The following is a 15099-nucleotide window of genomic DNA, read 5'->3' on the forward strand; positions in this document are numbered from 1 at the left end:
CACACTATACCACACAACACCACACTATACCACCCCACCACACTACACTATACCACACCCCACCACACCACACTATACCACACCCCACCACACTATACCACACAACACCCCACTACACTATACCACACCCCACCACACCACACTATACCACACCCCACCACACTATACCACACAACACCACACTACACTATACCACACCCCACCACACTACACTACACTATACCACACCCCACCACACTACACTATACCACACCCCACCACACTATACCACACTATACCACACTACACTATACCACACCACACCACACTACACTATACCACACCACACTACACTATACCACCCCACAACACTATACCACCCCACCACATTATACCACACCACACAACACCACACTACACTATACCACCACACAACACCACACTACACTATACCACCCCACCACATTATACCACACTACACTACACCACCCCACCACATTATACCACACAGCACCACACTACACTATTCCACACCACACCACACTATAACACACTATAACACACTACACTATACCACACCACACCACACCACACTATACCACACCACACTATACCACAATATACCACACACACACCACACTATACCACACTTTACCACACCACACTATACCACAATATACCACACACACACCACACTATACCACACTTTACCACACCACACTATACCACACTATACCATACCGCACCACACTATACCATACCACACCACACTATACCACACCACACTATTCCATACCACAAAACGCCACCCTGAGGAATTGCAGTGTTGGTTAGTTGATTAGACGGGTGAATTACTAACACTAATATGCTTCACAACATCAACCAGTAGTTTAAGCATCATTCCTATAAACTTTTCAACATATACATGTATGCATGTGTACACTACACAGACCCGTCACTGATCACCCATGTTTGTTGATGTGTTGAACAGACACTCACTAAGGCCGCTTTCTCCTTCAGTAACGTGGTGTTTTCCGGCACATGAGCATGACTCGCGTACTTTGTGTTTGAATGCTCCAGGTACTTTGAGGGGGGCGTCTCCTCGGTGTACCTCTGGGACCTGGACCATGGGTTTGCCGGGGTCATCCTCATCAAGAAGGCCGGAGACGGCTCCAAGAAAATCAAGGGATGCTGGGACTCCATCCATGTGGTGGAGGTGCAGGTGAGGGAATGAGAGCGGGAGGAAGACAGATAGAGGGAGGGAGGGAAGGAGGGATCGAGAGAGAAAAATTGTAATTGTAATGGACATAAGAAAATGTGAATGGGGAAAAAAGTGTCCATGTTTCTGCTTTGTATGTGGCTTTGTAATCCGCCACTCAACCGGATTATTTCAGTCTTGCACTTTAATTTAATGTTTATTGTCTATGGCTATGTCTATAGTATGTCTATGTCTGTATTTAAAGTATGTCTATGTCTGCATGGGAAAGTAAGAAACGAAATTTCAATTCTTTGTATGACCAGTGCATGTAAAGAAATTGACAATAAAAGCCGACTTGACTTGACTTGACTTGTTATATCTGTGTGTGTGTGTGTGTGTGTGTGTGTGTGTTCTGACCACAGGAGAAGTCTAGTGGACGCACGGCCCACTACAAGCTGACCTCCACTGTGATGCTGTGGTTGCAGACGACCAAGACCGGCTCCGGCACCATGAACCTGGGGGGCAGTCTGACCAGACAAGTAGGCACCACCGTTTTTTCCTTTTTAGGCACAAACACAATCGTGCAATCAGTGCTGTTCACCAAAAGTCCCATTGGATGATTCAATTCGTGTGACCTTTTCACGGAGCCGTGAAGATCGAATAAACAGAGATTTGAAAGTATTAACCACACCAATCCTCTGGAAAGAAAGACTCTGACCTTTTCCATTCACTGGAATTCTGGAATGACTTGGGTGGGGGGTGGGGTGTTATCCAAATAACATTAGAATAACAATTGAGAGTAAGTGTAGTTAACATTAGAATAGCATTAAAAGTAAGTTTTGTAAGCAATACAAATCAGGACCATTTTCACAGGTTCTTCTCAGGTGAAAGGAGACACTGGATTAATGAATTAATGAACTTGGTTCAACTTTCAAAGCGCAACGCGGGCGTATTCAATTGACAGACACGTTTGTGTTGCTTAGGAACGAGACAAAACTTATTATGGTCTGAGCGTTGCGTTACGTTTGCCGCTGCCGGTTGCTGCTGGCTAATGTGATCCTCGCCTTACTCTATTGTAATCTGCCAGAGTTCTCCTTCAGGGGCCAGGTCATGTGTTTGCCCTGCAAATGTTGTCTGTATTGAAATTAAAGCGTGGGGGTGTGAGACGTGTTTGTCAATGGCAGGAAATTCTTCACCTCAACTTTTGCCCTGAAGGAGACTTTTGCTGAAGGAATATCGTGATTGATGGATCTCCGCTCTTGAGTGTAGCAGCATAGCATGCCCTGAGCCATCTGGATGACAGATATTTCAACAATATGTACAGTGTCATGAGTAGAATATCAGGGTCATGGTTTCAGTTGTACTATGTATACATCTTTAAGTCTTGTTTAAATCTGCTTTTTAAGCAGGTTTATAGAAGTAGAATGGCTAGTGGACTTTGTGCGCTCATGCATATGTGCATGCAGTGAGCATAGCTGACAGTTGCATCATGGTGCACAAACGGGGTCATCTGCTTGTAACGCTCCACTGCCGTTAAAAACCATCTGACCTACTAAAGAAAAAAAACAAGCCATAAAACAGTGCCATAAATGGTCTTGCATGAATATTGTTGTACTTAAACCTCTAATCCCCTTATTTGGGAGAGATTTTTTTCTCTCTCTCTTTTTTTATTAGTGAGGACACTTGGTAGGTTACACGCATGTAGTGCAATAATGGCAGGCGTTGCCTTTTTGAGCAAAGTGATTTTTCGGTGGCATTCCACGACTTCTCACACACAGCTGGTGTTGCCCATGGGCATGTGTCACGGAGGGACCAAAACACAAATGCCAAACTCACTCAAGACCTTTAACTCAACCCCCCGTTGCGTAGTTGTCATTTGGCTAACAATGTTGTTTTACCTAAATACTAGACTGCAATTGTATACCGTTGGTGTGTCTTTTTGAGAATGTACATTTGGTGATTCATGACGTGTCTGCACCTTGGACTTCATTATGAAATGTATGGATTTTAGTAAGAAAAACAATTCTTAACAGGGAAGAACAGGGATTCTCATTATTTGCTGTGGTTTGATCAGCAAGTGAAATTGAGAGAATTGATCAGCAAGGGTGAAGGTGATTAGTCGAAACACATGGCTTTGGATTAGTTTATACCTCTAGTGGTGTCTCTCTCTTTCTCTCTCTCTCTCTCTCTCTCTCTCTACTCTCTCTCTCTCTCTCTCTCTACTCTCTCTTTCTGTTTCTCCCTCCTCCTCCTGTACTGATCTGTGCGCTTCGCTGTTGATTATCAGATGGAGAAAGACGAGACGGTCAGCGAGTCCTCCCCCCACATCGCCAACATCGGACGCCTAGTGGAGGTGAGACCGTTTGTCTTTGGCTACTCTGGTCGGCTCGTAAACTACTCTGAGTGCAGCCTCCCCCTCTTCCCTCTTCCCTCTTCCCTCTTCCCTCTGTCGTATACGTCTCTCCTCTGCTGTTTCTGTCTCTGTCACGCAAAAGCAAATTACTCTCACTGCCTGGCTTGCCCAGACACACACAAACACACACACCTTATGTACTAATTATGTACTTATTGTGTGTATTATTCCATACACACAAATGCAGTACACGCACACCACACACACACACACACACCTGCATGTTGTTTATGGACCCAACCCCCCTCCCCAACCTTCCCAACCTGTCTGCCTCTTAACACATCTCTGGTCCCTGTGTAGAGAGAATGTTCCACTGCCCCAGCTGCCCCCGCTCTAGTAAACCCCCCCTCCAGCCGCCCTCTCCTTCACGTCCTGCCCTAAACGTTAACACAAGACTCCAATTAAAAATGAAGGCCTCCGCTCTGCATGTGTTTCATACTTTATGAGGTTTACAGATGGGGGCGGAGGGAGGTGCGGTCGGGTTGGGTGCGGTGCGGTGGGATGGGATGTGTGTGTTAACCTCTCTGGTTTCACAGAGTTGTCGCACTCGAGAGAGGGTTGCTAATGTGTGAATGGTTTCTCTGTGTGTGTGTGTGTGTGTGTGTGTGTGTGTGTGTGTGTGTGTGTGTGTGTGTGTGTGTGTGTGTGTGTGTGGTCAGAGTGCCTGGGCTGATTCTTATATTTGTGTATGTATCAGACCAGACCATTTCAGTTTACCTTTCTGTTTCTCTTTTTCTCACCCCCCTGCTCTCTCTCTCTCTCTCTCTTTTTCTCTCTCTCTCTCTCTCTCTCTTTTTCTCTCTCTCTCTCTCTTTTTCTCTTTCTCTCTCTCTCTCTCTCTCTCTCTCTCTCTCTCTCCTCTCTCTCTCTCTCCTCTCCCCCTCTCCCCCTCCCTCCCTCACTCACTACACAGGACATGGAGAATAAGATCCGCTCCACTCTGAACGAGATCTACTTTGGCAAGACCAAGGACATCGTCAACGGCCTAAGGTACGGCAGAGCCACACACTCGCCACAAAAACAAGCCGACTGTCTGCCACACCTGCGAGGACTTCTCTTACATCATTACGGCTCTTACATCATCCCCAGTTGCCCACAGGCACATGCCTGAGCAGATCTGCAAAGGGGCATTTGTCTGGAAGGGCAACATCTGTTTGTCGCCATATTACCAGGGATTGTCTGAGAAGTGGGCAAGCAACATGGGTTCAGGGAATAAAGAGATTCATGTTGACTGCCACATAGTGGAGAGCAGAGAGGTCTATGTAGAAAATACCACAGTGACTTAAGATGTTTTCCTAAACTTTGAAGTGGTACAGCCAAATTCTTGTGCTTTTGATGGATTTTGAGGTTACTACATAGAGACATATTTTGGAGAGGTCTTTTTCTCTCCCATCATGGTTTGGCCAGAGGAGAGTGATTTTTGGCTGAGTTGTGTAATCTCTGTGGGGGATCCTCTCGCTCCAAACTTCCTTTTTTTTCCCCCTGCGTTCTCATTCTGTCATGTGACACCCTGTGTTGTTTGGGTTGCGTCTCTCCTCTCCTCTGTGCTTTCATCTCCTGATTCGATTTTCTTCTTTTATCATGCCTCTCTCTGTCTCTCTCTCTCTCTCTCTCTCAATCTGTCTCTCTCTCTCTCTTTGTCTCTCTCTCTTTATCTCTCTCTCTCTCTCTGCCCTTAGTGCTCTCCCTCTCTGCTTCTCCATTCCCCTTACTCATTCATTATTGTCATTCTTACTCAATGTTATCTCTCCATTTTGTTCCCTTTGGTGTCTGTGCTTTTTACCTTTTAGTCCCCATGCACACATGCCTTTTTGTTCACCTCTCTCTCCCTCCCCTCTCCTCCCATCCTCCACTCCTCTTGCTTTTCCCCCTCTTTCTTTTGACTCTCTCCTCCTTCTCCTCTTCATCTCTCTGCCACCCTTCTGTTCTTCTCTCGTTTATTCACTCTCTTATTGGACTCCCTCCCTCTGTTCTTTCTTTCCTCTCTCCTCCCCCTTCTCTCCTCCTCCTCTCCACTCCTCCTCTCCACTCCTCCTCTCCTCCAGATCTATTGAGTCTTTGCCTGATAACCAAAAGTACCGGCAGCTCCAGAGAGAGCTCTCTCAGGTCCTCACCCAGCGCCAGATCTACATTGACTAGGGCAGGAGGTATAGGGCTCTGGCCAGCAGTGTGCAGGGGTCTGTGTGCATGTGTGTGTGTGTGTCAAAGAGAGAGAGAGAAGTAAACGTGCTTTGTGTGTGTGTGTGTGTGTGTGTGTGTGTGTGTGAGAGAGAGAGTGTGTGTGTCAAAGAGAGAGAGAAGTAAACGTGTTGTGTGTGTGTGTGAAAGAGAGAGATTGCATGCATGCATAAACAGACATATTATGTCTGCTTATGTTACTGTGCATAGGCAGTGTGCCAGAGTGAACTTTTAACACTTGCATCCCCAATGCACCCTGGGAAATTGAGTATAACATAACAGCCGAATGTCAGAGTGTAACAGTTGTTAACTGCATGTGAAGCCGGCTGTTAAAAGTGCAGCTCATTTTCGAACAAGCGTGGTGTATGTGTGTACGATGTGTAATTCTAACCCGGCCCATCCTGTTTCCCTGATTTGAGATGGAGAAGGTTATGAAACATGTGTGGTGACATTCCCCATGTCCTAACAAGCAACCAACCCTTATTTCATTGCTGTGGTTTTCCTTTAGTTTTTCTCTTTGTTTTTTACTTGTTGTTGAATCTGTCCATTTGTCTTTCCTCACAGGAGTGTCCAGACCCTGGCGGATAAGTCCAAGCAAGAGTCCCTGAGGAATGACCTTATGGAGGCGCTCAAACGCAAGCAGCAAAGTTAGACATGCTGTAGTCCTCTCTCTCTGTCTCTCTCTCTCTCTCTCTGTCTCTCTCTCTCTCTCTCTCTCTCTCTCTCTCTCTCTCTCTCTCTCTCTCTCTCTCTCTCTCTCTCTCTAGCTCTCTCTCTCCATCTCCGTCTTTCTCTCCCTGTCTCTCTCTTACACAAAATCTCCTCACCTCACTCTTGCTACACCTTCTTTTTTCTGTTTGTTTTTGTTTTGATTTTGTTTTTTGTTTTTTTGTTTTTTGTTTGTTTGTTTTCTTGTCCGTCTCTGTTGGTCCCTCTCACCACCTGTCTCAGTGCTGCACTCTTGGAAAAGGAAAAAAGGAGAAAACGCTTAGCTTTGTATTTTTATTTTTTTTTTCTTATTTGTGTTTTTCTTTGTTGAGGCATCATCATTCTCATTGAAGCCATTCACCACTCTCTCGTTTCTCTCCATCTTTGTTTCTCTCTCTTTCTCTCTCTCTTTCTCTGATGTTAAGTTTAATAATATTCTGATAGTATTATGACGGTTAATGAACACATTGCAGAATGAGAGTGGCTTGTGCACTCCCTTCAGCTCTCTCGCTCACACACACACACACACATACATACAGACACGCAGACACACAGCGACAGATACATGCAGACACACACACTTGTGTATGTGTGCGTGTGTGACTAGCCTTACCTCTGTAGCATCACTAAGGCCCACAGATTTAGGACCCCTACACCTTGAGAGGACGATCCTGGTAACAACTTTGCCGATCTTAGCCGAATTCCACACATGCCTCCCAACATCAGATGGAAACGTTTTTTTGTTGTTTTTTTTGTTTTTTCACTGGTATAATTTCTGATAAAGCCCCAACCTCCTATATCTGTATGAAATATAACTGTTGCTCCTAAAGAACTGTTGCTCCTAAAGAAAGATGTACTGTAACAAAGGTTATTAAGAGGGTCATGCTAGATTTGTATTATCATTACAACAATTATTATTTTTAATATTATTATTATTATTATTATTATTGTTGCAATCGATGGTTGGTATACCTCACAACTCCCGCTATCCCATACCAGTGTGAGTGTATGGTGTTAGTGTACGGAGGTTCGAGTGAACTGGGCATGTGCACAAGGAGTTGGGTCTGGGGGTGTGGGAGGAGAGATGGTTGACCTTGAAAGTGACCCTATGACCTTGCAAACATGGCTTGACTGAAATGAGGGAGGAAAGGTGAAGTGTACTGTGGATTGCCCCCCCCCCCCCCTCTCTTACTGTGTACTACCACATCAGTTTGTGTCCCTATCTTTTTCTCTCTCTCTCTCTTTTCTCTGGTCTAGGGTCTTGTTTTCTGTCTCGGAGTCTTGTCCGGAAGCTTCTTGGCTGTTTGTTCTTTTGGGTGGGGGTTGGGTGTGGGGCTGGTGGATTTATCATATGTTGTCAAATTTTTTTTTTTTTTTTTTTTTTTTTTTTGTAAAGCTTATGATTCATGTTGTATTAGAGCCTCCAGCAACAATAAAAAACTGTAAAATGCTAAATGTGTGTGTGTGTACCACATTTGTGTAACTGCATAAATGTGTGTGGAGCACAGTTTCTTCCTGGAAACATCCCGTCATGGGATTTTTGAAATCGACTGCTGTGTTAATGTTATTCATAACATAACATAAAACTGTCCATAGTAACAATCTAGTCCATTGCTATTAAATTGTTTCAATTTTCCTAAACATCAGACTGTAGATGAAGGTAACACCAAGCAGAGTCCATGGTTCAGGTTGCTACATTAAACTAATAAACTTTTCAAATGTGGGTTGTGCAACAACCTCTGCTAAATGTGTACATTTGTTCTCAGTTCAGTAGAGGTGCTAACTGAACTTTCAAGGGCAAAGAACTGGGACATGAGAACCATGTGTCAGGCTGGCATAGAAATGCATTGTGTAGCAAATGCAAAAATATATTTAGATATGATATATAAAATACTGAAATTGTAACGTGAAGTTGTATTTGTATAATATTTTCAAGGCCAAATGACATGACAATCCTGAACAATACACAATCAAACAACAATAAAAAATGTCTTTAACACTGGAACAGAGAAGTCACTCATATTCCATTTAGGCTTAAACTAACATGGAGAAAGGCACACCGCTATATTCTTATGAAGACCATATAAATAGATAATCATTCTTATGAAGCCCATTTTTATGTTAGGCCTACTCTGTATTTTTATATGATATGAATTTCAATTATCCTTGTATTTTTTCATTTCTAAGTTTAATATCCGAAGCATGATGACCACTGTGTTTGAAATATGTTGTGTAAATGAATGAATAAAAATGAATATTTTAAATAAATAGCCCATCCCTAATCAAACGTGCAGTAGGCCTAGACTAGGCCAGTGGTTTTCAAAGTGGGGGCCAAGGGCCACAAGGGGGTGCCAGGGGGGCCACAGCAAGTTGGAAGGAAAAATAAAAGCAAAAACAAATACATTTGAAAATGTTTAAATATACCTATTACTATGAGGGTTGTTATACAATGCCATTATAATAATTTGTCGCATATCTGAACATTATATTTTCCATGATAATGACTGGGAATAATTGTAGCGTGATAGCTCTCATATAGCAGAAAGCCCCAAATGCAATTTTACACACTGTATACTCCATCGCGAAGTGTTTGTGGCTAAAATAATTATTAGGATTAGCTTAATATATTTTTACATTTACCGTATCATTTTCAATAGATTTAATAACACATCAAGGGTGTCCTTGGCCAGAACCTAGTGGTATTTGGGGAAAAGGTTTGGGAATCCCTGGGCTAGGCTACATGTCTGGTCGCTTTGCAACAGTCGGCATTGGTGGTAAACCAGATTGTCAGCCCGCTAAAACCTGGGTGACTGCCAAACGAACACATGAGACCTGATTTCCCTTTTACAATGTTTCGGTGGTCGACTTTTCTTAGTAGGCTACACTGCATAAAGGCTGTGAAGTGTGGGGCTTTCGAACTTGCATAGATGCAGATCTGCTTGCTTCTGACGTAACAGTGCAAAGGGGCAATTCCATGGAAAATTAAGTTTTTTGTAACATCCATAACGCCAATAAAATGTGATGGTATGGTATGACGTGAATGATTACATGAAATTTTAGCATTTGCTATTTTTGGCTGAAGAATGTACATGAGAAAAAATGCACAAAAAAGGAATATCATTCACATCATACAAATGCCAAGGCATTTCACTGGCGTTATGGATGTGACAAAAAGTCAATTTTCCGTGGAATTGCCCATAGCTGTTTCCACCCTGCTTGCTCTCTGTCTGCACACCTGAACTACTGTGGCAGCTATGGCATGATATGGACAGCAGGGGGCAGCAAAGGGACGGACAGGAGTCTGGACCTCGCAGATCGGGTCCACATGCGGATCGTATTTCGGCTGCTTGGCTTAATCTTCTTTTGCGCTGAAAAACACTGATGCAATCTGAGGCAGTTGGTGTGCAAAATGTTTTTATTTTGGTACCGATAGGCCTAGTGAGTCTATTAGCCTACTGTTACTGTAATGAATTACAGTGTCACAAAAGGCTATGATTAGTCTATACATACTGCAGTTTAGGACAAAATATGTTACCCTTTAAAGTAGTGAAAGATGATAATTGATATTTAAACTTTAGAGTGTGATGTGCGTCGACTTCAGTTTACATTGCACCGATGACCCTGCTGAGGAGCAAAGCCTTTTCTCATTCAAGATGTAGAAAATGCTCTCAGCATGACTCCTCTTTGTCAAATGACGGGATTGTTGGCTGTCCGCTGGATCTACTGGCCTGGCTGCTTTTAGTGATATTTAAATGAAGAATGTCTAGTAAGATTTACGATCCCCTTCTCCATCCACTTTTATGAGGAGGAGCTGAAAAGCAACAGCACAGAGACTGCGGGCGTCCAAGAGTGGTTAAAGTGTTTTGGAGCACAGAAGTGGATTCTTATGGTTACGGTAATGTGGTTGCTTGGCGAGAAAAAAATTAAAATCGACTAAATCAAATTTAAAATGGTCTGTACAAATTAAATCCATCCAAAAAAAAGCAATGTATTCCCATACTGTAGCCTATTAAGTTCACCTGCAAACTAAACCTCAATGGTAGGCTAATTTAATTGGCAAGTAATTTTGGAACGAACCAGACAAATCTTTTCCCCTGTCCCAAAAAAAACAAAACAACAACAACAACAACAAAGAAGCCCATTGACCCCTTGTAAAGGTAGACTGCTAAAACAAGTGGTCGTTCACAGTTGAGTTTCCCTTGTAATATGGTATCCTGTCGTTATCCATAGGCTATGTCCCACCCCACCCCCTCTCCCCCCTCTCACTATTTGAACAGGTTTATGGTAATGAGAAGCCTCAAGGCGCAGCACTAGTCGGAGCCATTTTAATCATTCACGCCAACAGAGTGAAGGTGTCGGCGTGGTAGAGGAGAGTGTGTGTGTGTGTGTGTATGTATATGTGTGTGGCTCTGGCAAGGAGACTGCGGTTTCTCACAATTCTGCTGGATTAGCTACTGTGGAGTAGTGGAAGCATGGATACGCCGCAACAAAAGGGAACTACGAGACGGAAAGTTTAAAGGAAGGCTGGCGCAATTTCATAGACCGGAGTCCCAAAGAACAGAACTGAGAAGCGATATGTTCGTCATAAAGTGGGATTTGTTGTTTGTTATTTTCGGGTTGTGCAAAGTAATCTCCCTGGCGAATGGCTACATTGTACACATCAACGAGGATGCGGAACCGGGGACCGTCATTTCAAGTGTGGAACAGAGTGGGGCTTGCACTTTGGACCAGGTAATAGCTCCGAAATTCACAAAGCCCTTCATTGAAACTGATGAGGCGGCGGGCATTGTGTCCGTTTCGGGTGCTTTGCATTGTGACTTGTTCCTTTCAAACCCTTTCTCTGTGTATACTGTTGCGGATTGTGTGAGTCACGTCCCCGGTTTCAGGCACCTTTTAACTACGGAGTATAATGTGCATGTTCACGGCAGAAACTGTTTAAACAAACACAAGCGTAAAACGAAATGGGACCTTGATGTGATAAGTTTGTTAAATGTCAATAGCCATCAGCCCGAGTGCTATAAGGCTGGCACTTATATTTTCTCTGTATGGGATCTATTGCCCGGTTCTCTGACCTCCAGCAATGTGGGCTGCAATGTTACTGCGAGTTCGGATTTTTACCTTTCTGATGGACAATTATTTGTTTCACGGGGTATATGCTTTAAACACGAAACTTTGTTGGAGTTTGACCTGCGCTGTAACAGACGCGGTAAGGGCGCCGCCGAGAGCGTGTTGAAACGGAGGCATGAGAATGCCTATGACATCTCCGTGCACTGGCGTGTGGGACAGGGCTCTTTCAGGCAAGGCTATCTGGAGAAGCTGCTAAAGAGAGCGGCCCTGTCGGACTCTGGTCTAATAAGCAGAAGGAAGCGGAATGTCAACAGTAGCCCACAGTTTCAGCCACCCATGTACCAGGTGTCAGTGCCAGAAAACAAGCCAGCTGGCACTCCTGTGATTGTTTTGAAAGCTGTGGACCCTGATGAGGGGGAGGCAGGCAGACTGGATTACTTCATTGAGGCTCTGTTCGACAGCCGCTCCAACAATCTTTTTGCCGTTGACTCTGTCAGTGGGATCGTTTCCACGGTTGAGATACTGGATAGGGAGACCAAGGACACGCATGTGTTTCGAGTGACTGCAGTGGACCATGGCACACCAAGGCGCACAGCAATGGCAACACTGACTATAACAGTGAGCGACACGAATGACCACGACCCTGTCTTTGAACAGCAGGACTACAAAGAGAGTGTGCGTGAAAACTTGGAGATTGGCTATGAGGTTCTGACTGTGCGTGCCACTGATGGAGATGCACCTGTCAACGGAAACATCTTCTACCACGTGATCAACAGCAACGGCACCAATGACGTATTTGAGATCGACTCACGCTCAGGGGTGATTCGTACCAAGGGCCCTGTAGACCGCGAATCTGTTGATGCCTACATGCTTCTGGTAGAGGCCAATGACCAAGGTCAGGAGCCAGGCCCACGCAGTGCTACGGCAACCGTACATATCGTGGTGGAGGACGAAAATGACAATGCACCTCAGTTTAGCGAAAAGCGATACGTGGTGCAGGTGCCTGAAGACCTGGCGCCCAACACAGAGATCCTCCAGGTGACCGCCACGGACCAGGACAAGGGTAGCAACGCGGTGGTCCACTTCAGCATCATGAGCGGTAACACGCGAGGCCAGTTCTACATCGACGCCCAGAGTGGCAAGATGGACCTTGTAAGCCAGCTGGACTACGAGGCCAACAAGGAATACACACTCCGCATCCGTGCGCAGGACGGCGGTCGCCCCCCGCTCTCCAACATCAGCGGTCTGGTCACGGTGCAGGTGCTCGACGTCAATGACAACGCACCCATTTTCGTGAGCACCCCCTTCCAGGCCACCGTGCTGGAGAATGTCCCGGTGGGCTACTCAGTCATCCATATCCAGGCAGTAGACGCCGACTCTGGGGACAACTCGCGTCTGGATTACCGCCTGGTGGAGACCACCCCCAACTTCCCCTTCACCATCAACAACAGCACAGGCTGGATTGTGGTGGCGGCCGAGCTCGACCGAGAGAGTGTGGACTTCTATAACTTCGGCGTCGAGGCTCGTGACCATGGGACACCCATCATGTCCTCCTCGGCCAGCATCAGCATGACCATTCTCGACGTGAACGACAACAATCCAGAGTTCACGCAGAAGGCCTACTACATGCGTCTGAATGAGGACGCTGCTGTGGGGACAAGCGTGGTGACCGTGTCGGCCGTGGACCAGGACATCAATAGCGTGGTGACCTACCAGATCTCTAGTGGTAACACGCGCAACCGGTTCTCCATCACGAGCCAGAGCGGTGGTGGTCTCATCACGCTGGCTTTGCCGCTGGACTACAAGCTCGAACGACAGTACGTGCTAAGCGTCACTGCCTCAGACGGCACACGATTTGACACCACCAAGGTCTACATCAACGTGACTGACGCCAACACGCACCGGCCAGTGTTTCAGAGCTCCCACTACACTGTGAACATCAACGAGGACCGACCCGTTGGGACCACCGTGGTGGTGATTAGTGCCACAGACGAGGATACTGGGGAGAACGCACGAATCACTTACTTCATGGACGACAGCATCCCGCAGTTCAACATCGACCCCGACACGGGAGCGGTTACAACGCAAATGGAGCTGGACTATGAAGACCAGTTGTCCTACACGCTGGCCATCACAGCCCGGGACAATGGCATCCCACAGAAGTCCGACACAACCTACTTGGAGATCTTAGTGAGCGACGTAAACGATAACTCCCCGCGTTTCATCCGAGATCGCTACACGGGCTCGGTGATGGAGGACGTGCCGGTGTTCACCAGCGTGGTCCAGGTGTCCGCCACAGACCGCGACTCTGGGCTCAACGGACGCGTGTTCTACACCTTCCAAGGTGGTGAAGATGGTGATGGTGACTTCATCATTGAGTCCACCTCTGGGATTGTCCGCACGCTGCGACGCCTTGACCGTGAAAACATGCCGATTTACAACCTGCAGGCTTACGCGGTGGATAAAGGAGTGCCGGCTCTCAAAACACCCGTGGACATCCAGGTGACAATCCTGGACGTGAACGATAACCCTCCCGTGTTTGAGAAAGACGAGTTTGACATCTTGGTGGAAGAGAACAGCCCCATTGGGCTGGTGGTCGCCCACATATCAGCCTCGGACCCCGATGAGGGGAGCAACGCTCAGATCATGTACCAGATTGTGGAGGGCAACATCCCTGAGGTGTTCCAGCTGGACATCTTCTCTGGGGAACTCACTGCGCTGATGGACCTGGACTACGAGGTCCGCTCTGAGTATGTGATCGTGGTCCAGGCCACCTCTGCCCCACTGGTGAGCCGAGCCACGGTCCACATCAAGCTCATTGACAAGAACGACAACGTCCCCGTCCTCAAAAACTTCCAGATCATCTTCAACAACTATGTGACGGACAAGTCCAACAGCTTCCCCACAGGTGTGATTGGCCGGATCCCGGCTTTCGACCCGGATGTGTCGGACCAGCTGCATTACAGCTTTGAGGCTGGAAATGAGTTAAATCTGGTCTTGCTCAACCAGAGCACTGGAGAGATTCGGCTGAGCCGTGACCTTGACAACAACAGACCCCTGGAGGCTTCCATGAGGATTGCAGTCTCAGGTGAGTGAATGGCTTTTTTTATTCTTACATCTTCTTAGACCTCTTCATTGTTTTAAGATTATAAAAGTGATCTCCCTGACAGACTTCACTTTCAACCCTTAACCTTATTCAGTATTTAGAAGAAATTTGATAGTTTTTGAATGTTTTGTCCTACAACCTACAAGTCCAGTGCAATCTGAAAACAAGTATAAAAGTTCTTTAAAATATTGCACCATGACTAAACTCTTAAGGTCATAAGTCAAGGTCTCATTTGTTAATTATTCAAATCTGGAAAAGATCTGGTCCTGAACAGAACCAGGACCAGATCTGGTGTGAAACCACAGAACAGAACCACACCGTATCTGGTCCTGGATCTGGTGTGGAACCACAGAACAGAACCACACCATATCTGGTCACCTGCTTTGTGCTTTTGAGATTAGAGACATTTTTCTATACGCCTAACACTCACGGATTGCTGTTGCTTTGAAG

General features: G+C 45.8%; 2 protein-coding genes across 4 annotated transcripts in view; both read left to right on the plus strand.

The window, feature by feature from the left end:
- Positions 1 to 7931, plus strand: part of capzb (capping actin protein of muscle Z-line subunit beta) — a 16263-nt gene extending 8332 nt beyond the window's left edge. Inside the window, exons 5-10 of one of the 3 annotated variants that reach the window (XM_042088521.1) lie at positions 1060 to 1201; positions 1600 to 1716; positions 3465 to 3530; positions 4504 to 4580; positions 5636 to 5737; positions 6333 to 6467. In XM_042088521.1, coding sequence (XP_041944455.1) covers positions 1060 to 1201; positions 1600 to 1716; positions 3465 to 3530; positions 4504 to 4580; positions 5636 to 5729 — 496 coding nt within the window. In that variant the 3' untranslated portion in view covers positions 5730 to 5737; positions 6333 to 6467. Of the gene's footprint in view, positions 1 to 1059; positions 1202 to 1599; positions 1717 to 3464; positions 3531 to 4503; positions 4581 to 5635; positions 5753 to 6332 lie in introns of those variants that run through there. The other 2 variants (XM_042088520.1, XM_042088522.1) reach the window with 2 other exon arrangements.
- A 2856-nt stretch (positions 7932 to 10787) lies between these two features.
- Positions 10788 to 15099, plus strand: part of celsr2 (cadherin, EGF LAG seven-pass G-type receptor 2) — a 71756-nt gene continuing 67444 nt past the window's right edge. Inside the window, 1 exon segment of the mRNA XM_042089224.1 lies at positions 10788 to 14631. Coding sequence (XP_041945158.1) covers positions 11052 to 14631 — 3580 coding nt within the window. The 5' untranslated portion in view covers positions 10788 to 11051.

This window comes from Alosa sapidissima, chromosome 4, assembly GCF_018492685.1.
Source record: "Alosa sapidissima isolate fAloSap1 chromosome 4, fAloSap1.pri, whole genome shotgun sequence".
NCBI lineage: Eukaryota > Metazoa > Chordata > Actinopteri > Clupeiformes > Clupeidae > Alosa > Alosa sapidissima.